The 23,661-nt window shown below is 30.0% G+C and overlaps 2 protein-coding genes across 10 annotated transcripts; both read left to right on the top strand.

Moving 5' to 3' along the window:
- Window positions 1-232: 232 nt before the first annotated feature.
- LOC101506989 (uncharacterized) lies at window positions 233-11,571 on the top strand. 9 transcript variants are annotated; one of them, XM_073370526.1, is made up of 9 exons: window positions 233-434; window positions 642-718; window positions 819-919; window positions 2,750-3,042; window positions 4,219-4,317; window positions 5,132-5,577; window positions 10,020-10,205; window positions 10,865-10,972; window positions 11,210-11,571. In XM_073370526.1, exons 4-9 carry the CDS (start codon window positions 2,994-2,996, stop codon window positions 11,456-11,458), a joined length of 1,137 nt encoding a protein of 378 aa, XP_073226627.1. In that variant the 5' UTR covers window positions 233-434; window positions 642-718; window positions 819-919; window positions 2,750-2,993; the 3' UTR covers window positions 11,459-11,571. The 9 variants fall into 9 exon arrangements, with proteins under 9 accessions (XP_073226627.1, XP_073226631.1, XP_073226626.1 ...); XM_073370530.1 differs by lacking the exon at window positions 819-919 and having other exon boundaries at window positions 2,750-3,002; XM_073370525.1 differs by lacking the exon at window positions 819-919.
- An 8,939-nt stretch (window positions 11,572-20,510) lies between these two features.
- LOC101500132 (transcription factor bHLH162-like) lies at window positions 20,511-22,586 on the top strand. Its single transcript, XM_027335714.2, has 2 exons — window positions 20,511-21,419; window positions 21,671-22,586. The coding sequence occupies exons 1-2, from the start codon at window positions 21,165-21,167 to the stop codon at window positions 21,812-21,814; spliced, it is 399 nt and encodes a 132-aa protein (XP_027191515.1). The 5' UTR covers window positions 20,511-21,164; the 3' UTR covers window positions 21,815-22,586.
- The last annotated feature ends 1,075 nt before the right edge of the window (window positions 22,587-23,661 follow it).

Raw genomic sequence — 23,661 nt, 5'->3', positions numbered from 1 at the left:
ATTTTCCAAAAATTTTTAGATGGTGAAAAAATAAAAGTTTAATTTGTAAAATAAAAAAAAAAAATTCAAAGGTAAATTTGACATTTTTTAAAATTGTGGGTGTATAAATATAAGAGTGGGGGTATAGGGTACGGTTTTCGAATTGTTAACAAATGGAATTCTAATCACAAAGCCCAATCCACTTCCATTTGAAGAGGCCCATCACCATTTCATTCACTACAGAAAATAAACACATTTTAACAAAACGCAGCCGTTGCCTTTTCCCCCGAATTCGTCTGACCGTTAAAATTATAAGCTTGCCGGAAAGCGCTTGCCGAGTTGTCGTCGTCGGCCGCCGTTAACAGTTATAAGCGTTTTCTGTTGTAATCCGAAAGAGAAATTGCATTTATGCTGAAATTATTAGTACCATACTTTACTTGTTGCCAAGCCAAAAAGTATGTCAACTGATTTACGATAACCAGACTGCATCAAATGCCCTATGTTGCTGCTACTTTTTTATTTATTATAATTCTGTTATGGAGAAATAACTTTGGTTATAAAATTATAAATGTCCACTAAAAACATTAGGCTTCATAAACTCTTGATTTTAATGGTTCTCTTCTTTTTATTAAATATTCTGATCCATTCTTCCAATTTCATAGGTATTGATGAATCTGGAATTGTCAAGGTTATAAATTCTTGCTTCAACAGACTTGGGGTGTCTTTTGATATGAACCAGGTGCGTTAAACCACATTGTGTGGTTCATTTTTATTATGGTACACGTACAACACACTATTCTCAATTTTGCTGGATCAAAACTAGTTGAAAAATGGTATAGGGAGGTTTGTTGCTGGCAATACATTTGATGTTTATAGGAGAGGAGAGGACTTTATGGCGAAGGAATTATGGAGTTCGGTAGAGCTTCAAGTTTTTTCTTTTGTGAGTATTTCAGTGGTGTTGATATGATGTTCAATGAAATTGAGGTTTTAACAAGAAGGCTTATGTGGCATTTGATGATGATACCATAAAAGATTGACCAATGAGGTTTATAAAGGAAGTGTTTATCATTTTCTTCATACTGTTGAGACAAGTAGAAAATCATAACAGACTTGAGGAAGGGAGAAAATTTTCTGCATAAATTTATGAAAACAAAGTATGTTTATGATGATATAAATTTATGATACAAAACATGAAAACAAATCTATCTGTATGCAAACAACAAAATGTTGTATGTGACAACCATTAGACTTGAAGGTGATATAGTATAATAAAGCACTTTGACAATATAACAATTGATTCTGAGAGAAACAAATCCTTTATCTATCTTAAACAAAGTTTGTAACATCCCACATATAATGAATTCTTTGAAAATTTTATGAAAATTTGTTATTTTAGTTAAATTATTAGTGTTTTAAGAATTTATTAAAATTTTAGATGAACACCATTATAAGCCCACTTAAATCCCAATTGAATCTTGGGAATAAAAGAGAGATTAGGAAAAGGGAGGGGGGAAAATTGGAACAATAGTCTCACCATTTTCAATAAATTAAAAAGAAACACTCTAACCCTCTTCATACTCACTCATACCTCACCCACTTCATTTTCTTATTACCTCACAAACACACACAATTGAGAGAGAGGAGAATAGAAAAGAGAAGAACGATCCTCCTCTTGATGCGCAAGAGAGAAGGGAACCAAGGGATCTTGAAGGGTTTGATCATTAGTTTGAGGTGAGCATTCCTTACTAGAACTCCTAATTTATGAAACAATGTAATGAAGAGAGTCATCTTTCCCTTGCATGTCTTTGGGATTGTATTTAGTTTAGTTGAATGTTCTTAAGAGTTCTGCATGTTTTGTTGAGCCATGTGCGAGAATAAATTTAAAATTTTGGGAAAAGTATAATCTTGTTGATTTCCTTAGGTATAGGGATTCTGGATGATCGAGTAATTTAGAAGAGGTAACCATGTTAGTGGAGATTCATTTTGTTGGTGTGGTGTTTGTTAGAATGTCTCTAAGAATAAATAATAATCTAGAAATAAGTGTGTTGGTTAGATTAGTAAAGAAGAGAACAATTGTGTTATCTACTTGTGAATGTAATTTCTTATTTTTGCGTGCTTGAGTGTTTTGGTTGTATAAGTTGTTGTCATTAACAAAATTGAGATGCATAAGTGGTGTTGACTTTGAGGTTAAATCATATGTATGAATAAGGGTTCTAAGCATTTGGGGTAATAAGAAACAATTTGTGTATGTTATATGATTGTAATGGTAGAGTTTGTTACTGTTGGTTGTGTGAGTATTCCCAAACAACACTTACTGTTTCTATCTTAATTGGATTGGTAAGGTTGAATTGGAAATCAAGAGAAGGTTCAAATACTTATAAAGGAAAAATCTATTTTGACATGAAAATTGATGTAATAACATGTTAGAATCTTAATCCCTTTTTTTGGTGTATACTGGTTATGTTTCTCTGTGAGTAGAAATTCTGTGTGTCTTACTGTTCCCTTAAAGATTCATCTCTAGTATGTGGGATTAATGGGAATTCACAAGTTCATGAAAATGATATTTCGTTGTGATAAGTGTAATTATTGAAATGTATGTGTGCTACCCTTTTTGAAATGAAATAAGAACTAAATGATCAAGTCTGTATAAGAATTCCATGTGATGTAGTGTCTTGGTTAACGTGCAAAGGTAATGATATATTGTATCAGCTTATGAAAATGTTTAATTCTTTCAAGATAATATGTTTGTAGTTACTCATTGATTACACAGACGCGGGGATTATGGAGGAGCCTAAGTGCCAATTATGTAGGCCTATGTGCCAACCAAAGAGGCCTAAGTGCCAAGTTAGTCACTATTTGAACTCTATGAGTTGTGCAAAAAGGTGGTGTGAGTCGTGTTTGGAGGATGCTTCAAGCAAGGATTAAGAGCTCTTATATTGGCCACACCAAAGATACAAAGATTCAACTACTACTCTAATGAAATTAATGCGTTTAAAATTTGCAGTGCTATAGTTATGGACATTGTATGGCCTTGCTTTCATCTTGTTTATGTTTGCTTTGGAAGTTAAGTCTGTCTCATTGAGATTTTTATTTCATTAGTTTGCTTTCCATGTTTCAGCTAAATATGTTTGAAGATTTAAGGATCATTACAAGAATGATAGTCTCTTCTTATCATATCTTTGTTTTCTTTAAACTTTTGTATATCAAAAGTGGAAGAGAACTAAAAAAATGTAGTAACTAAATACCTCTATTTTGGAACAAATAAATAAGTAAAGATTATTAAGCGCTATAGTTGTTTCAGTTAATATGAATGAACGCTTGTTACGATGAATGTATGATGTTACAAAGTTCATGAGTAACATATTCATTAGCAGTTCAAGGGCAGAGGATAAGACCCGAAAAGGACTCAGTCTGTGCAGCAATCCCACAGAGGACTTGGAGGTCGTATGATTAAGCAAGCTTATAGAAGCTTGAAGGGTTATTTACTTTATTGTTTGTGTTATTATGTGGAAAGATTTATGATGTTGATACGATTTATGCACTCTTCTCTTAATTTTATGAAGAAAATGGCAACTACTTTCTCTAGAGTCATCCCATGTCCTTGAGAACTCACTACAGCAAACATTTCAAGCTCTATCCAACTCTCCCTTCATCACTGAATGTGTTGCCTGAAACAAACTTTCCTGTAACAATCATTGCTGATTTTTCAACACTCAATGCAAAAAAAGGGGTGAAACTTAAAAACGTAGAGAGATAACCTGGCATTGAAGATTTGACAATTAATGGGCATGGTGGTTCATTTCATATTCTAAGTTAGAGAAATTCGGGCATTTGGATTCATACTTGGCTGTATCTGAGACTCTGAGAGATTGGAAAGGGGAAATTCTATTATAAAGAATGCAGGGCCATATGCTGGCAATTGGAGTTCTTTGATTTTACTATAGAACTAATATTTTTATTTTCTACCATTACACAACAGGTTATTGATAAATAGATTTTCTTAAATAATAGACCACCTCATTTAGTTAGGTTGTATCGACTAAAATAAAAACCTTTTTCAAATGGGTCTTTTAACTTTTATCTGTTATCAAAATATATAGTAAAGGAGTAAATATATTGGTAGTGTAATTAATTGTAATTTCAAACAACAGACAGGGGGTTATGGATTGGGGTTACTTTTTAATTATTTGAAACTGCTGGTCAGAAAAAATCATTGAGTTCATTATCTCTTGCTTGCAGTTTTAGATACAAGAGAATCTACCATGGAACCAACTTGCGCGGCTTGTGCCATGGAATGGAGCATCCAACTTGAGAAGGGCCTCCGTTCTAGTAAACCAGGTCACAACCAATTCTATTGTATTTCTTCTTTGTCTTTTTTATGCTAATTTCTCATACCTTTTAATTTAACTATAGGACGGACACCATTGGTTTAAGGTGTGTATCGTGTTTAACACGTGTCAGACACCGTTAGGTGTCCAATTTAAAGAATACTTTTTTTACTCTGACACGGATTCGACAAGAATGTGGCACACTTTTGATGGGAACGGACACCTTTTATTTTTAGATGTATTGTGCCTACTCTTTATAGGTTTGCTGCAGGTGTTTGCTGTTCTGGATGTTTATATTCTCTTGCCGGTGTGTTTTATATTGGTTGGACTTTGCTTCTAATTTTAATTATGTGAATTATCTAATTTCACCTCTTTTATTAATCTGTTATAAATTACCCTCATATTTGATTTTATCTTATTAGAATATATATGTTGGTGTCCTACATTTTGGATATTAATGGTGTTTACATGCTCATGTCTGTGTTGTGTTTTGTAACTGTTGAAGTTGTGGGATTTTAGGAAAAAGGAGGAGAGAAAATAATAAAGGTTTGAATATTATTGATAATAGCTTAATGCTGACTTTATTACAAAGGACTCAATATTGATCTCTATTTATAGAGAAACATAGACCTAATCCTAAATAAGGAATAAATCATAATGATAATGAAAGATATTCTAAGATATCTCTATGATTATAAATTGATCCTAATAAATAATTTAAGATACTCTAATATAATATAAAATATACTATAAGATATTTTCTAATATTCTAACAGTAACCATGCGTCATGTTTGGTTCTTCACTGAGTCTCTTTCTTCATCAGGTGTACCTGTCAAAGCCATATTGCAAATGGGGCCCCACCTTCAGCATTGGAGTAGAGAGCTCGAGTCTGGTATTGTTTCCAATGCCATGTTTGACCTTGTGCCAGGTGAAGATGAGCTATTTGCTAATGCCATCCTCTTACGCCTCGCTGATGCCTTCAGGGGGGGTAACAAAGAAATCAGGCTTTCTGTTGTCAGAGTTTTCTTGATCGAGCAAAAGCACCACAATAACAGGAAGCACAAGCAGTGTAAAGGGTTGTTGTCAATGGCTAGAGTAGCTAACCACTTGGAGTTGTTGAAGCGGGTGAAGTCTGTTTTCAATGACGGAGATTCAGTGTCCAAGGCATTGGCTCTTATTCTGTTTGGTTGTTGGGCTGATTTTGCCAATGACAATGCTCAGATACGATACTTGATACTTTCCAGCCTTGTTTCTCCGCATTATTGTGAGGTAAGATTAGTGTCTTGTAGTGTTGCATTGTTCCAGATGTCTAAATCATTCTTCATAACATCTCCCATTTACGCATTATTATGTGTGCATATATATTCAGTAAAAAAAATAATAAAAATGTGTGTACATATATCATTGTGTCACTTACTCACTTTAAATTGCAGGTCATTTTTTTTCTTTGTATTTAAAAAAATTATGCAATCATATAGAAATTGATAAACTGCAATTTTAATTTGATGTATGAGGTTATATTGGAGCAGATTAACGAGTAATGGATACTGTGTTGTATTTTTCATTTTGTAGACAAGGTTGATTGCGTAGGAGTATTCTCCTAATTTCCTTTTCTTGAGCTCTTCCTTGTTTAGCCAAACTTCTCTGTAGACACTATGTTTTAATTGATTGAATGATTGTCTGCATCAAATGTGTTGAATAAGAAAAAATGAGAGAGACATATGGTGAAACCGTGTGTCTGAACTACACAACGGAGTCTGTTTTATATAGGCTCAAGGCAATAAATACAAAAATAAATATGGAAGATATTATCCCTATTTACATGATATGTAATAAATATAAATATATTTTCAACACTCCCCCTCAAGCTGGAGCATATAAATCATATGCACCAAGCTTGTTACATATATAACTGATTCGAGGACCTCTCAGAGACTTAGTGAATACATCTGCCAATTGATCATTGGAATTAACAAAACTAGTGGTGATGTCGCCTGATTCGATCTTCTCCCTTACAAAGTGACAATCTATCTCAATATGTTTGGTCCTCTCATGAAAAACTGGATTAGAGGCAATGTGCAATGCTGCTTGATTATCACATATTAATGTCATTTGTGTTGCCTCTTCAAATTGAAGCTCTTTGAGTAACTGTTTCAACCAAATGAGCTCACAGGTCACTAATGCCATAGCCCTGTATTCAGCTTCAGCGCTAGATCTTGCAACTACACTTTGTTTCTTACTCTTCCAAGATATTAAGTTTCCTCCAACAAGTACACAATACCCAGAAGTGGATCGCCTATCAATGGGTGAGCCTGCCCAATCGGCATCTGAATAACCAACTATCTGAGTATGTCCTCTGTTTTCATAAATTAGACCTTTTCGTGGAGCACCTTTAATGTATTTCAAGATTCGTATCACAACATCTCAGTATTCTTGACAAGGAGAATTTAAGAATTGACTTACCACACTGACTGCAAAAGAAATGTCTGGACGGGTGATTGTGAGGTAGTTTAATTTACCAACCAATCTTCTGTATCTCCCTGAATCTAAAAATGGCTCCCCATGATTAGGTAGAAGTTTGACGTTTGGATCCATAGGAGTGTCAACCGGTTTGGCATTCAACAAACCTGTCTCTTCAAGAATATCCATAGCATATTTTCTTTGTGAAATTACTAAGCCGTCCTTAGATTGGGCTACCTCAATACCCAAGAAGTAGCGGAGCTTGCCAAGATCTTTAGTTTGAAACTGATGAGATAAATGTTGTTTCAATTGGAGTATGCCCTGTTGATCACTACCAATTATGACAATATCATCTACATAGACAATCAAGTAAATGCACCCTTGGGTTGAGTGGCGATAAAAAAGAGAATGACCAGCTTCACTTCGAATCATGCCAAATTGTTGCACTACTGTGCTAAATCTACCAAACCAAGCTCGAGGAAACTGTTTAAGACCATAGAGAGACCTCTGAAGTCGACAAACCATGGTAGAGGACTCCCCCTGAGCAACAAACCCAGGTGGTTGCTCCATATACACTTCTTCTTCAAGGTCACCATGCAAAAAAGCATTTTTAATGTCAAGTTGATGTAGAGACCAATGTCTGATGGCTGCAATAGAGAGGAGTAGTCTAACAGAGGCCATCTTAGCCACAGGGGAGAAAGTATCACTGTAATCGAGGCCAAAAACTTGAGTGTACCCTTTTGCTACCAAACGAGCTTTAAAACGATCAATCTTACCATCAGGACCAACTTTCACCGTATAAAGCCAACGACATCCTACTAAAGACTTTCCCGACGGTAAAGGAACCAATTCCCATGTACCACTACTCTGAAGTGCACACATCTCGTCAATCATTGCTTGTCTCCACTCTGGGTGAGATAAAGCTTCACCTGGAGATTTAGGAATAGAAACAGAAGACAGGGAAGACAAACAAGTATAATGCAAAGGAGAAAGACGATGGTAACTCAAGCCAATGTAATGAGGGGATGGGTTACGAGTAGGACGTATACCTTTACGAATAGCAATAGGAATATCAAGGGTCGGATCCGATAAAGAAGGAGGTGGCGGTGAAGGAGCGTCTGGAGTGACCTCGGTATCAAGAACAGGTGTAGGGACATGTACAACCGATGGTGGTTGACGACGACGATATGTCTGAAGAGGTTGTACAGTTGGAGGATCAACAAGAGGAGTCTCAAGTGGGACAGTGGGAGGGGCCACAGGAGGTGTCTCAGGTGGGGCATACGTAATAGGCTCTAATGGTAAAAGAGAAGGTGAAATAGACTTTGGTAGGTCCAGAGGAATAGTTGCAGACAAAGGATCAGGAAGCGACTCATAGTATGTAACAGACTCAAAAAATGTGACATCAACCGATATGAGATATCGTCGAAGAGTAGGAGAATAACAACGATAACCTTTTTGGGACCGATGATAACCCAGAAAGACACATTTTAATGATCGAGCTGAAAGTTTGTCAAGACCAGGAGTGAGATTGTGGACAAAACATGTAGATCCGAAGACCCGAGGAGGAAGTGAGTGAAGAGGGGTACCAGGAAAGAGGATCGAGTGAGGGACTTTGTTATCAAGAGCAGACGAAGGCATGCGATTTATAAGATAGCACGCCGTTAGAACAGCATCGCCCCAAAAGCGAGATGGTACATTACCATGAAGAAGGAGAGTACGAGTGGTTTCAATAAGGTGCCGATTTTTGCGTTCGGCTACCCCATTTTGTTGAGGTGTATGAGCACAAGATGTTTGATGAAGAATGCCGTTAGAGGTCATAAAATTTTGAAATTGATGGGACAAATATTCACGGGCATTATCACTGCGCAAAGTGCGAATGGATACACCAAATTGAGTTTTAATTTCCTTATAAAATTGTTCAAAAATAGAAAATAATTCAGACCTATTTTTCATTAAAAATAACCACGTACAACGGGAAAAATCATCGATAAAGGTAACAAAATATCTAGACTCAAGTGTGGAAATAGTACGAGAGGGACCCCAAACATCTGAGTGAACTAAAGCAAATGGGGAGGAAGCTCGTTTATTAGCTCGATCAGTGAAATGACTACGAGTGTGTTTCCCTAATTGACACGACTCACAATTTAAGCTAGATATTTTGGTTAGATTAGGTACTAATTGTTGAAGTTTGGGAAGACTCGGATGACCTAACTGAGCATGTATAGTAAGAGGAGAATATGTGGTAGGGCACGCTGTTGATGGGTTTGAGAGATAATAAAGACCATTAGACTCACATCCGACACCAATTTGTCGTCCTGATATTCGGTCTTGCAAAGTAACATTGCAATTAGTAAATGTGACAACACAGTCATGAGAACGAGTCAATCGACTGATAGAAATTAAATTAAATGGGCATCCAGGCACATAAAGGACAGATTTAACTAACAGAGTAGGGAGGATTTGGACAGTGCCAATCCCTTGAGACTGTGTTTGGGAACCATTGGCTGAGACTATCCTAGGTAAATAACCAGATGTTGAGAGGGGAGAAAAGAGTCTTATTACCAGTAATGTGATCAGATGCACCAGAATCGAGAATCCATGGGCTATGAGAAAGTGAGATGCAAACAAGTGACTTACCACTTTGTGCAGTTGAAACAACGGAACTCGAGTTTTGACAATACTCTAACCACCAAAGAAAATCTTCATAAGTAGCCATAATCAATAAGAACAGCGGAACTCGAGTTCTGACAATACTCTCTCCACCGAAGAAAATCTTTATAAGTAGCCATAATCAATAAGTAGTTACCTAAAAACCAGCAGCGAAAAAGTGGCGGAATATGGTTTTTCTTTTTTTTTTTTTTTCCCGATGAACAGTACCGCGCGATGAACAGTGGACTGATTTGCTGGAAAAAAAAATGAATGAAAAGCGACAAAGAAAGGGTAAACCGGAATTGAGACACGGTTTACCGAAAAAAAAATCTCACCGAAGGACAGTGGGTCCCGGGGTAATCACGGTATAGGGTTGTCTCTCTTAATAGGCTCTAGATACCATGTTGAATAAGAGAAAATGAGAGAGACATATGGTGAAACCGTGTGTCTGAACTACACAACGGAGTCTGTTTTATATAGGCTCAAGGCAATAAATACAAAAATAAATATGGAAGATATTATCCCTATTTACATGATATGTAATAAATATAAATATATTTTCAACAAAATGCATAATGATATATTGTATTGGGTTTTTACAGGTAAGAGCATCATTGTTTGCTACCGGTTGCTTTTGTGAGATATCAGATGATTTTGCATGTATTACATTGGAGATGCTGTTTAACATGATGAATTCACCTGCAGTATCGTTGCCTATAAAGTCAGCTGCAGCACGAGTTTTTGCAAAATTCAAGTGCTCATATTCAGTTGCAAAGAAAGCGTATAAGGTTGTTGCCTAGTTTTTATGCTTTGACATATGCATTTTCTATTTAGTGCATGAAGGTAGTGACTAGAACAGGCCCCTAATTGACCTAAAGCACTTTTTAAGTTATTAATATGGGGCAAATTAAGTGCATGAAGGTAGTGAGTGACTAGAACAGGCCCCTAAATGACCTAAAGCACTTTTTAAGTGTGAAATTGTTTTCCACTTTAATATAAACACTTCTTGACACTGCACTGACCTGAACCATATAACAAATTGCAAAGAAGTTACCTCTATTAATAATGCTTCATCTAGTTCAGTTTAACCAGGTCTGCTAGTTGGTGGGTGATGAAACTATATTTTCTGTGTTGCTGCCTTTATTATAAATAAACAATTTGATAGGACAAAAGTTTAAATGTTCGAAAAAGTATAAACTTTTTTGATAAAAAGTAAATTATCATTTTCCCAATTTACTGTGGTGATGAATTTAAACATTTTTTGCACCAAATGGACTCCTCATGTGTGCCTCAAGATTAGTGTTCAAATTCAATATTGGTGTCAAATAGCATAACAAAAGTTTTTTATTTTACAATAAACACAAACTTTTAACTTTTTTTTTTTCTGTCTATTTCTTGGAACTATCTCATATTTCAGTTTTCTTATGTGATGATTGATTTGATGCAGATTGGTCTAGAGCTGATATCAAGTTCTTCAAATGAAGATATTCTTGTTATCATGCTACTCTCACTTTCAAAACTAGCATCTGTTTCTACACTTCTTACCTCCAATCATGTAAGTACTTTATTTTTTATTATTATACTATGGTTTAGACTTCCTCTTTAGGTAGGCATAATGAAAGGGTTAAGCTCCTGTCCCTTTCCTTCCCTCCAAACTCTAAAACAAAAGCTTGTTGATTAAACGAAGCACGATACAACTAGCTTGTGCATGCATGTATGATATTCCTGATTCGATATAATACTGACTTCAGTGCTTTCTGTATATACTAATTTTTGGATCGGTTGGATTCAGGTGGAGTTCCTTATTTCATTTCAGGAACGACAGTTAACTTCGCATGTACAAGAAACGACTTTAAGATGCATACATTTTTTATCCAGAAATAATCCATCTCTAAAGCTTTACTGTAATACGTCCTTTGAAGTCCCAGATGGAAATGGTGTAGAACTCACCCCATCTGAATATGAAGTTTGGAAAGGTGATTGGACAGATGATGAAATGGTTGAACTGAACAAATTGTTATCGGATTTCGAATTACTTTAATGTAATGTATAGTATAAATTACTAAGACACTTGTGTAGCATATTTAAATTACATGTGTTTAGTTATATTGATCAATAAAGAAATGAAATTTTGAATAGAATTTTTATATCTTATTTATGAAGACATAGATAAATTAGATAGTCATGGAATATTACATAAATTCATAGTTTTTTTTGTTGTTTAGGCAAACATGAATTGATAGTTAATATGTGTTAGAATTGGTACCAAAATAGATACATAGATGAATAACAACTGAAATTTATTGAAGTTTTCTGGAGAAAGACTGCCGCTCATAGCAGCGACTGCTTCTAATAATAATAACTGCTGCCTTTATTAAAATAAACTGCCACACTAATATATAATATTTTTTTTGAAAAGTTGGTGTATTTAATTTAAATTTAAGATTATATGTATCAGTTTTTCAAATATTTTTTATTTTTCTTCTTTCAAATGAAGTATTTGGTACTATTTGATAGCGTCAATAATTTAATTTATAAACAAATTTTTCTCACAAAATTGTAGCTTATTTTAAGACACTATTTTAAGTAGCTTAACCGTTCCTAGTAATTTACTATTTATATACTAATTCACTATCACATAAAACACAAAATCAACAAAGACATGCACGAATAGAGCTGGACTCAATTTCTTTAATTTTTTAGCCAAAATAACTCCCAAAAAAATTTCATCTTATTCATCTGACAAAATTTATAAAATTAAATTTACTTTTGATGCCAAATTATAAACCGTAAATGATTACTAGTTATACTCATGAAGTTTGTTAATTTTTTTGAAGAACTCTTTAAATTTATAATTATATTGTAATAAAAAAGTAAACGATGTACCCAAAAAAATAAATGAATTGCATGGTTTTTTTATTTTATTTATTTCATGACTTTGTTACATTTTTTTAGTTTTCTACCGAAAAAGTCATAAACGAGAGAAATGTAGTAAGAGATAAAGAGAGGAGAAGAAAAGAGAGACTTATCGGTGAAATGGGTCATCATATTACGAGGATGAGAATTCCTAATATAAAGAATGATGTTTCAATTGCAAAAACTAGAATATGGAGAAAAAGAAAACATAAGAAATAAAGTGAAGTAGGAGAGTGGATTGAATAAAAAAAATAGATCTAGTAAAACAATAGGTAGAAGATTGGATAAAAATGTCATATTTTTTTTTATTTTAAATTAAATAATTATGTTATTTTATATTGTTAGAAGCTAAATTTATCAAACACTTTAATTTCAATTAACTAGTTTTTCAACTATAAGTCATCAGCTTTTCACCTATGAGCTAGCTTATAGCTTAATTTTACCAAACGGACTCTTAGGCACTATTTGGTAATTATTAAACTAGTTTTTAAGTTTGTTGGATTAAAATAAATGTTTGGTAAACAAGTTTTTTCTCACCAGCTTATAACTTATTATGAGACGCTATTTCAAATAGCATTTGAGCTTATAACTTATAACTTTTTACGTTTTCTTTCATTTATAATTTTATAATTTTATTTTGATTATTTTTTATTCTAATATAATACAAAATAACTATCACATTCACTCACCACTCTGTCACCCATTAGTTCATAGCTTCTTCTCGGCGAACAAAGTTGTTTCTTTAAAATCTTGCCAAAATAACTAAATAAATAAATAAATATTCATGTTATTCAGCTTACAAGAAATTGATTAAGATATGCATTGTCATAATTATGATTATTTCCTCATCTTCTAATTTATCATTGTAATAAAGTTAAATTCATTTTTATATTAAATTGTAAACTAAATGAATTGCATTATTTTTATGATTACTATTTATACATATGGAGTTTGCTAAACTTGTAGAGAACTCTTCAAATTTATGTTTGTATTGTAATAAAAAAAACAAAAAACGTAAATGAATTGCAAGGTTCTGATTTTTATTTCAAAGTCTTGTTGTATTTTTTTTTTTAGTTTCTTCCACAGTAATAAAGTAAAGTAGGAAAATTGATTAAAAAAAAATGGAGCAAAACAATACTTAAAAGAGATTGGATAAAAATGTCACATTTTTTATTATTATAAATTAAATAATTATGTCATTTTATATTATTAGAAGTTAAATTTATCAAATACTTTAATTTCAATTAATTAATTTTTCAGTTATAAATAATATATAATAAGTCAATTTTCAAACTATGAGCAAACTTATAGCTTGATTTTACTAACCAAAGCCTTAGTCTACACTATCGAGATGCTCAAAGCTATTGTTAATCGCTTTGGAAATGCTCATTTTATTGTGAGTTTATAGCTTATAATGTCTTTTGAAAAGTTGTTTCATGTAGTTTCTGAACTTATATCTTATTATTTACTCATTATTATTTCTTTTATCCTTTATAATTAGAAATAAATAAACTAGCTATATCAGTCAATAATTTAAAATAAATTATTTATTATAAATTAAAATAGATAATTTAAATAAAATGAATAATTTATATAATTTTAATAAATAATATTTTAGAGTAACTAATTTAAAATAATTTATTTATTTTAATTTAAAATAAATAAACTAGTTAAATAAATAAAAAAATTCAGATTATTAAATTTAAAATTAATAAAAAAAATAGATTCTTAATTTAAAAATGTTTAAAGCATTAATGGTTAAAGCACTATTTTAGTATTTGAATGTGTTGGGACTTGTCACTTTGAACCCTAACTACCAAAAACTCAAATTAATCCCAATCCAAGCGTTTGTCAGTTTAGTATTTGATGTCAAGTTAATTGTTAAATCTATTAATTTGATTATGTGTCACTTTGTCAGTGTCACATGTATAATTGAGTAACCAATGACCAAAACGAGGGTAACACTATTTTTTTTTCAAAAAAATCTAAAAATTGAAAACATATCCTTTTTATCACCTCTTTTATTCTTCACTGAGAGTTATGGATGAAAATAAAGAATACAATAAGTAGAAAGAAGGATAATATGTTTCAAATTTATGGATTTTTTTGGGTAAATCATCATTTTAGTCCATGAGAGTAGAATGTGCTCTCATTTTAATCTTTAACTTAGTTAAAAATCTATGTTAGTCGTCGAATCATGAAAATGTCAATCAATTTGTCATTGACGTTATAATGATCATATACTATTTTGACAATAAATTGTATCTTTCAAGAACTTTTATGATAGTAAGTTAGTCGTCGAATCATGAAAATGCACAGTCAATTTGTCATTGACGTTATAATGGTCATATATTATTTTGATAGTAAATTGTATCTTTCAAGAACTTTTATGATAGTAAGTTATATTTTTTAGAGACTATTTTGATGATTCGGTGATTAATTTGAGTTTATGACTGATTCAAGGACCAAAGAGATAACATATTACACCTTCAAGGACTAGAATGGTGGTTTAAACTATTTTTTTATATAAAAAATTGGTGTTATTAGAGCATCTACAACGGTAAACTCAATATGGGTTCTTTAGATGGAGTCCACTGTGTCACGTCATCTTGAAGCAATTCACTCATTTTCTACTCCAACTGTGAACTCAACATGATTCAAGTTCTACTATGCCACATCACCTTAAATCAACTCATTCATTTTTTACGGTTTAACTTTTAAAAAATCATATTATATTCCATTACTTTAATTTATACATTAATATTTAATTTTATTATAACTTAAAATATTAATTTAAATGGAAAAATAAATAAAAAAGTACATTAATAAAAACTTTAATAAACTTCTGTAACAAAAATTGTGAAGAAAAAGTACGAGTAACAAATTGTTTCTATTAATGAGTTAACAATCGTAATTAAATGAGAAAAAAAAGGCTAACGGTGGTATATTAACTAAAAAAAAGCTAATGGTTACAAAATTATTATTATTTAATAAATTAAAAAGAAGTTAACGGCTATAAATTAATAAAAAATGATAAATTTATTATTATTAATAAATTAATAAAAGGTAGCGCTTATAATTATATTATTATTAAATTGTGAAAATAGATAGAAAAAAAAAAAAAAAAAAAAAGTAACTGCTATGAAACAACGTTCCTTTTTCATTGGCGACGAACTCATTTTCACTCCCGTTGTAGATGCTCTTATCATCTTGGTTCATGTCTACTCAATTACACACATGTCTATGAGAGAGTGACACATCATATGTCATATAATTGTCCTCTCAATATAACGTATCATGGGCTGGATTCGAACCTTAGAATTTCTTAATTGTATGCAAATTTTCTTACAATTTCATTAATCATTTTCTTAAAATGAGTCTAACTCAAACGAGACTAGAGTAGTTTTTCGTGATGTTATTGTGGGGATCAATAGAATATATTTAGCAAAATCATTGATGTTTATAGACATTATTCTGTAATCTACGCATGCTTAATTAACAACTTTAATTTGTCTGAATTATTGTGGTCTACCTAAAGCTAACACTGATTGTCTTTACTACCTTTTGTTTTTTTTTTTTAAGTTTGGGTTCGTACGTAAACCAAAAAAAAAAAAAAGAAATGTTCCAATTTCGCGGAAATGAGTAGGAAATTAGTGGTGGATGAAGTTGGAGTAAGCAATGCAACAAATGTTGTATGGTTGTGAAGTGGATGATGACTTGCATCACTTGGAATTGAATTGCTGTATTCAAAAGGATTCAAACATTCAAATAAAGAAAGAAAGTGGGCAATCTGTTTGGGCCCGACTATGTCGTATTTTTAGTTAGCAGTTGACCATATTAAAATACTTTATATAAAAAAATATATAAATGAACAAAGAGAGGATAGTATTTTTTTTTTAATGTCAAATATTTGACTATCACATTAAATATTTTTGAAATAAATTAAGAATATATTAGTAATAATAACTTTAAATGACATAAGAATAATTAACTTTTACTTATAATAGCAACCAAATCAAGAGTCAAAATAGTTGTTTTTGTTTATTAACAGAGAGAGTGTATAATAAAAGTAGCCAAATCCAGTTGAGAACTACAAAGTAGATAATAGTTTAGAGCTCGTTAAACACTTAGGAAAAAAAATTATATTTATTTTCCTCAATGGCACACAAAAAAATCGAACCACAATTTGTTGGACCTAATACTTGTACTTTTATCACTAGACTAAATCAATAGAGTTAATATATCTATTTTAAAATAAATTTTAATTAATATAATATAAGTTTAATTTGTCAATCACTCACTTTTATTATTGACACTTTAAAAAAAAAAAATATTATTATGAAAGCTTTTGAAAATACACATGATTTCAATGAGATAATTTTCTTTTTTTTGTGAATGAAAAAAATTAGTTAGTTACATACAACTAATTTTTTCAAAAAAAAAATCAAACAATTAATTTGAACTAGTTTTACACTAATGATCAATGAAACTTAAATAAATAATTATTTTTAAATTTGTTTACTAAATAAACATACATGATAAGTTGGTCGAACTGATGGGTTTCCATTAAACGACACTGTAAAATTATTTTGTTAATATAATTAAGTTATGTGTGCTTATAGACAAAGACTATATGACAGAGTCATAAGAAAATGTGAACGTTAAAGGACGGCACAGTAATTTGAACAGTGAAGTCAATTATTAATGCCATGTTTTTATATTCCATGATTCTCCCAGAAGCTTCACAAGAGAAAGCATAATGTGATTGTGATGTATAAATTACACATTAAATAATCATGATTAATTCAATAATTATCACAATTTATACAATATCCTTGTTTTTCCTCTTAATCCACCCGCTAATCCATGATTTGTTTTTGAACGTACATGTATACACACCAGAAATGTTACTTTACGAATTAGTTTGTTTGTGTAAAATATTTTAAAAGGTTAAATTTATATTTTAATATATTTAATATTTTTAACAAAATTAAAAAGAACAACGGAATAAATAAGTGTATAATATTGTATTAATTTTTTTTAATTTTTTAAAATTATCAAATATATATTAAAATACAAATTAAACCTTTCAAAGTTCTTTATTTTAAAACTCTTTAAAATCCAACTTGCAAATGAAGTTTTAGAGAGAGAGAGGTATCAAGTGTATAAAAACTAATATAAAAAATAAAAAATAAAAATAATCTTTATTATTGAATGTATGTTGATTTTGACGTATTCTTTACTCGATCTCAACATTTGATTGTATCAATTTTTAAATCTTAATGCGTCCTTTGATTCGACCAAAATTGATGAGTTGTAAATTTAATAAGGACGGATCAAAATAAAGACGTGATTGAATTGATATCAAAATGAGTCGACAAATAGTAATTATTAAACATCTTTTTAGAAAGGAAAAAAAAATTAAACATAAAATAACTCATAAACAAGTCACTTATATTACCACTTAACCATCGATTCAAAAGTAGTGAGTCATAACATTGTTTAAGAAACTTCAAGTTACTAAATTAGTTATCTAATTGATGATTTTTTTAGAGAGAGTAAATAAATAATAACATAAAATGATCATATGTTTTAAAGTAATTTAGAATAGGACGGATAATTTGAGAGGTAACTTGAACTCGATCTGGATCATTTTTCTACCTTGTTCATGTATCTCATCTAAATTTTTAATCAATTTTTCAATTATAATTTTTACTTATATTTCATTTTATACAAAAATATATGTTAATTAAGGACACATATTTAATTACTTTATATAATACCAGTCACTTTTAAAATATTGATTTATGACAAACATATAAGATATTGAGTGAAAAAAAAATAAAACTATTTAATTTATAGCTATGTATAATGTTGCTATAAAAATATTTGAGGTTGAATATATTTTCTTGAATTTTAAGTGCTTGTTCATCTCTAATGTAATAAAAAAGTGCTTGTTCATCTTTAACAAGAAAAAAGTGCTTATAGACATTCTTATTCTTATGTTGTTTCCCTCTTGGTTTCGGTCATAATCAACTATCATTTTATTTTGTTTTCTTTGTAATTTTGTTTCTAATATAATTTTGTCATTAAAAGAAAGACACTTGTATGCTCATGGTGTAATTATAGACTGTCCACAATTAATGTAAACTATTTAGAACAAGTCGTTTTGTTTTTTTCGATATAATGTTATCTATTGTTTTATTTCACCTTCAAATTAATAATATATAAATCATTTATCTTATTATACATTTGTGAAATAAATCTACTTGGGACTTCATCACCTAATCTCCGTAACACTACATTTTACTAAATTCCACTTTTGCCTCCCACATTTTTTTACCAAATAATATGAAAAAATTTAAAATTTTCTTTCTACCTTTGTGAAATTGTTGAAATAAAAAATATTCTAAAACTCGAGAACAAACATACATGTTTTAATTAATTAAAATTGAAAATCTAGTATTTCAGATTTTTCTTTGTATTTATTAGATTTGTGATCACTATAATTATACATCAAAAAAATTATTAATGTATTTTTCTTTATAAATACTATTTATATACACATTTTATTTGGTTTACGAAACCGAATGTGATAATTTTTTAATTTAGTGTGGTGTTTTTTTAACTCCTAAATCACCATCAACAATTTGTTTACTTAATACAATGATTAATGAACTAGTTACTTAACAATCAAAATTATTCACAAATAATAGTATAACATGTTGGGTGGGTTCAATAAAAACGACTATGAAGGAAATAGAGTAATTTATTAGACTTGACGTATACGAGAAATAAAAAGAAAGGGCCTAAGCAAAAGAAAAGAAAGAGAAGCAACAAAGAAACAAAAAAGGAAAAGAGGTCGGCAGACACTAACAGGAGACCAAGAATGTTTGAACGCACACTGGTTTTTATTCTCTCAATAAAAAAGTTTTTTATATTAAAATTTATTTTTGTCTTATATTTAATTTTATATCAATTGTTACTATATAGATTTATACTTTCTGTTTGATTATCTGCACATATAAAAAAAAATTCACATTATTAAGATGATAAGCTTTAATTTTTTCCAACATCATAATATTTACAACTAATTTACTTACAATTTTATTTGTATCCATATATATTTATGTACACCTCAAAATCTACTAAGTAATTGGTAAATACATATGTATGAAAACGTATATAATATATAAATAACATATTAATCATAATCAAAGACTTCAAATATTCTAGCTGAGCATCAAATACATTAGATGATCGGAAAGTGAATAAAAATAAAAAAATTAATTGTATGTTTAGTTATTTTATTTTTATTAATTTATAAAATCAATTCATTTATATATTATATGCGTTTTCATACAAAGAAATCGCTTACATATGCATATATGTATTTACTCATAAAATTGTAATAAAATCTTTTAAAAATTTATCTTTTAATTTTATAAATTTTATTATTTTTATAATTTAATTAATAACATATGAATATTAATGGATCTAAATTATGAAATTGTATCTCATACCATTTAAAATATGTTAATTTATTATTTTTTAGTTCAAAATTTTTAAAAAATAAATAAAAAATATTAACTTTAAAATAGAAAAACTAAGTTTATAAATTAGTGAAAATAAAATATTTAAAATTATAATTAAAGTATAAAAAATGGGTGAAAATAAAAGGTGTAATTATGGTAAAATAAAAAACACATGCGTATTTGAAGTTTAAGAAGATGACGTCTCCCAAGTGACGTTTCCAACTTTCCATTGGCATTTTCATCGCTTCTTTCCTTCGCTCACAATAAATTAATCACTCCCATCACACTCCACTTTAATTCTTTTCCTATATATTATATATACACACCCACATGCACAAACACAAAATTCACAATTTCATCCTATAGCTAGCTCTCCTAATTAAAAATTAGTTTATCTTAAATTAGCTTAAGCTCATCTTAGAAATTTAAACATTAATTTATATTAATCAAATGGGAAGTGATCAACCTACTAGCTCTACAACCAAAGTTGAAAGAAGGATTGTTGAGAGAGATAGAAGAAATAAGATGAAAATCCTCTACTCCAAACTCAACTCTCTTCTCCCTAATTATAACCCCAAGTTTTCTCTCTCTCTCTCTCTCTCTCTCTCTCTCTCTCTCTCTCTCTCTCTCTCTCTTCATTTCTAATATTTTCACCCTAGTTATTTCATGCACCAATCCAATAATATATATTACTTTAAAATATAATTATATAGCGTGTGAGTTATTTCTTTGTTTAGCCATTTAATTTTTTATTAAAATAAAGATTTTAAATAGTGATGACAATAACGGTTAGATCATGTCGTGAATTGCGATCTTTGATATTTCAACATTAAAGTAAAGTGTGGCTAATGCAGCCTCGTGTTGCAATTTCAGCAACATAAGAAATTTTTATACTGTACTCTAGATCGTAGAAGTATTCACGTCCGATTTTTTTGATAAAAAAGAATAAAATTGAAATTAAAATTTTTGCAACAATATTAGAATTAAATATTTTTGTTAAAAAACTTGATATCATTTTATATTGAAGTATAGATGTTTTAAAAATTTAGTTATTTAATTAAATAAAGAAGGATAAAATTATAAGTAAATTAGTAGTTTAAATTATGTAAAATTGGAAGAGAAATACACAAAAATCATGGATTTATTTTTTTTACGTACGGTGTAGATAAATCTTTTAGGATTAATTTGAGCAATGCAAATTTGATGTGATTATGTATACTTTAGGAAGTGTTGTCATTACCGGAGCAAGTTGATGAGGCGATAAACTACATAAAGAATTTAGAAGCAAAAGTGAAAATGGATAAAGAGAAGAAAGAGATGTTATTGAGAAAGAAGAAAAGATCTCGTGATTGCTTCATTGGTGCACCAAAATTACCACGTTTTGAGATTCACGAAATTGGTTCTTCTTTACAATTTGTTTTCACATGTGGATTAGATAACCGGTTCATTTTATATGAAATCATACGTGTATTGCATGAAGAGAATGTAGAGGTCAAGAGTGTCAATTCATCAACCTTTGGAGATTTACTCGTTCATGTTGTGCATGCTAAGGTATATATCCATGTTAATTTTTAGTTTATGCGGTTTGAAGTATAAAAAAAGTTATTTATGTATTTGTTGATTAACTTTGTTTATATATAAGGACATGAGTAATTTTTATTGACTTAATTTTTCGTATATTTAAAACTAAATGAGATGTTTGTTGATTGTGAATTACTCAATTGATTAGTACTTCCTTTAATTTGTATATATATATATTTTTTATCTCTTTAATTTAATTTGATCGTGGTATATTTATGCAGGTTGGTGAACGTTGTCTTCAATTTGGAGGGACGAAAGTGAGTGAGAGATTGAAAAGGTTTGTGAATGAATCAACAAGTGATGAGGAAATTATACAGCCTAAGTTGGGGGATTTTGAAATGGGAACTGATTTATGGGGTTTTTAGATGCATCTTACTTTTTTCAAAACTTTTGTAAAAGAAGCACAAAATAACAACATACAATTCCGTGTTTTCAAAAAAGAAAAAATTGACCGGTATAGGAATCAACTAATTAACAAGATATGGTTGTTACAAATCAATATTAATTCAAAAAGAAAAACAAAAATGATCCCTTCAAATTGATAGTTTTGGGTTTGATCCATGCCCGTGTATGTATGGAAAGTAATTTGTTGAAAGATATTAGTTCTCTCTTTAAATGAAATTTTGTCTTTTGAAATATATTAATTATAGTTTGTCTTCGCTTTTTTTAGATGGGTCAGTCCTTAAGATTACTTTAAAACGTCATCTCTCCGAGTCCACTCATAATAATATCATTTCTTTGTGTCTATCTCCCTCTGTGTTCGGACTCGTACTTATATACAGAGTGCCTTTGACATCAGGGAATATACACAATCTTTTTTCATCTTATACATCTTACTTTTCGAATCAATACTTACTTGAACGTTAAAGTGTTTGTAGATATCACCTATTCGTCAGAATTCAGTGCAATCCACAAAATCAGCCATCATCTTAAATCCAATTCGAATCAATAACATATGAAATGATTTTAGATTTGTATAAAAATTTACGTACATGATCTATATGAAATAAATTATCAATCCAAAAGAAATCTGAAAAATGGAATAAGGATAAAAATAGACAGATTGAGTTAAGTTTGGATTGCTAGGATGGAAATTCATGACAAATTTCGTAATTTTCCTGATATTAATAAGCAAGGCAGTAATATTAAAACACATAAGAAGATGATTTCATTTATGGTGAGAGTGTTTCTCTTGTGCTTCCCCCTTCATTGGCTTTCAATGCTCAATTATTGGAATATTACTTTGTGAAAGAGATTTTTTTTTAACTAAAAGCTTTGTGAAAGGGATATTCAAAGTTGTAAACATATCGCATATATATATATATATATAATTAACAACCATTACAGTAACTAACTTATAAAAATAAAATAAAAAATAAAAAGCATTACAATAACTAGCAAATTTTGTAAGCGGCTATATAAAGTGAAAGGCTAAATTAAACTTATATAATGTGAAAGGCATAATTTCAATATAACGGTTTTTTTAATCAATTCAATATAATTGTATTTTTCCATTTATTTATATATGTATTGGGTATGATATTTAAAAGCATAATTTTGGATAAAAAAAATGTGTTTCTATTACTTTATTATAACAAAAAGTAATATTAAAAACAGTCTAAAAAATATATCCTTCTATAATAATAATAATAATAATAATAATAATAATAAATATACACAAATGATATAAAACTATAAAGATATTTTATATATTGGAGTGAATAATTCAAATTTACAATACCCTACTTTTTTGTATGTATATGAATTTCACAGCAAAACTCTTTTAAAAAAACTTGTTATTATAGAACACTAATTAAAATAAACCTACATAAATAAATTTAATTTAACAAAAGGAACTAATATCTCACAATAGTTTAGCGAAAGGTTGAGTTATTGCATCTGGTTAGAGTCTAGAGAATAGACTGTCTTACCTATATTAATGTCTATAAATAGATAGATAAATAAATAAATATGTTTTTTCATGAAAATATATCATGGTACAACATTAAGATATACTCTTTATTGTGTGGGTATGTTTTCGGGATAAGGATCTAATAAAGAGAAAACTATTACTCTCTCGTAGACGTGGAATAACTTGTTTGGTTTCTCTTTGAAAGGCAAGCTCTAGATTTGTTTGACTCGTCTTTCAACCTTTATAGGCTAGAGCACCTGCACTTTTTTCCTAATAAGCAAAATATGCAATATAAATACT

Source organism: Cicer arietinum, chromosome 6 (genome assembly GCF_000331145.2).
Source record: "Cicer arietinum cultivar CDC Frontier isolate Library 1 chromosome 6, Cicar.CDCFrontier_v2.0, whole genome shotgun sequence".
Classification (NCBI taxonomy): Eukaryota; Viridiplantae; Streptophyta; class Magnoliopsida; order Fabales; family Fabaceae; genus Cicer; species Cicer arietinum.
This window is presented reverse-complemented; position numbering and strand designations above follow the sequence as displayed.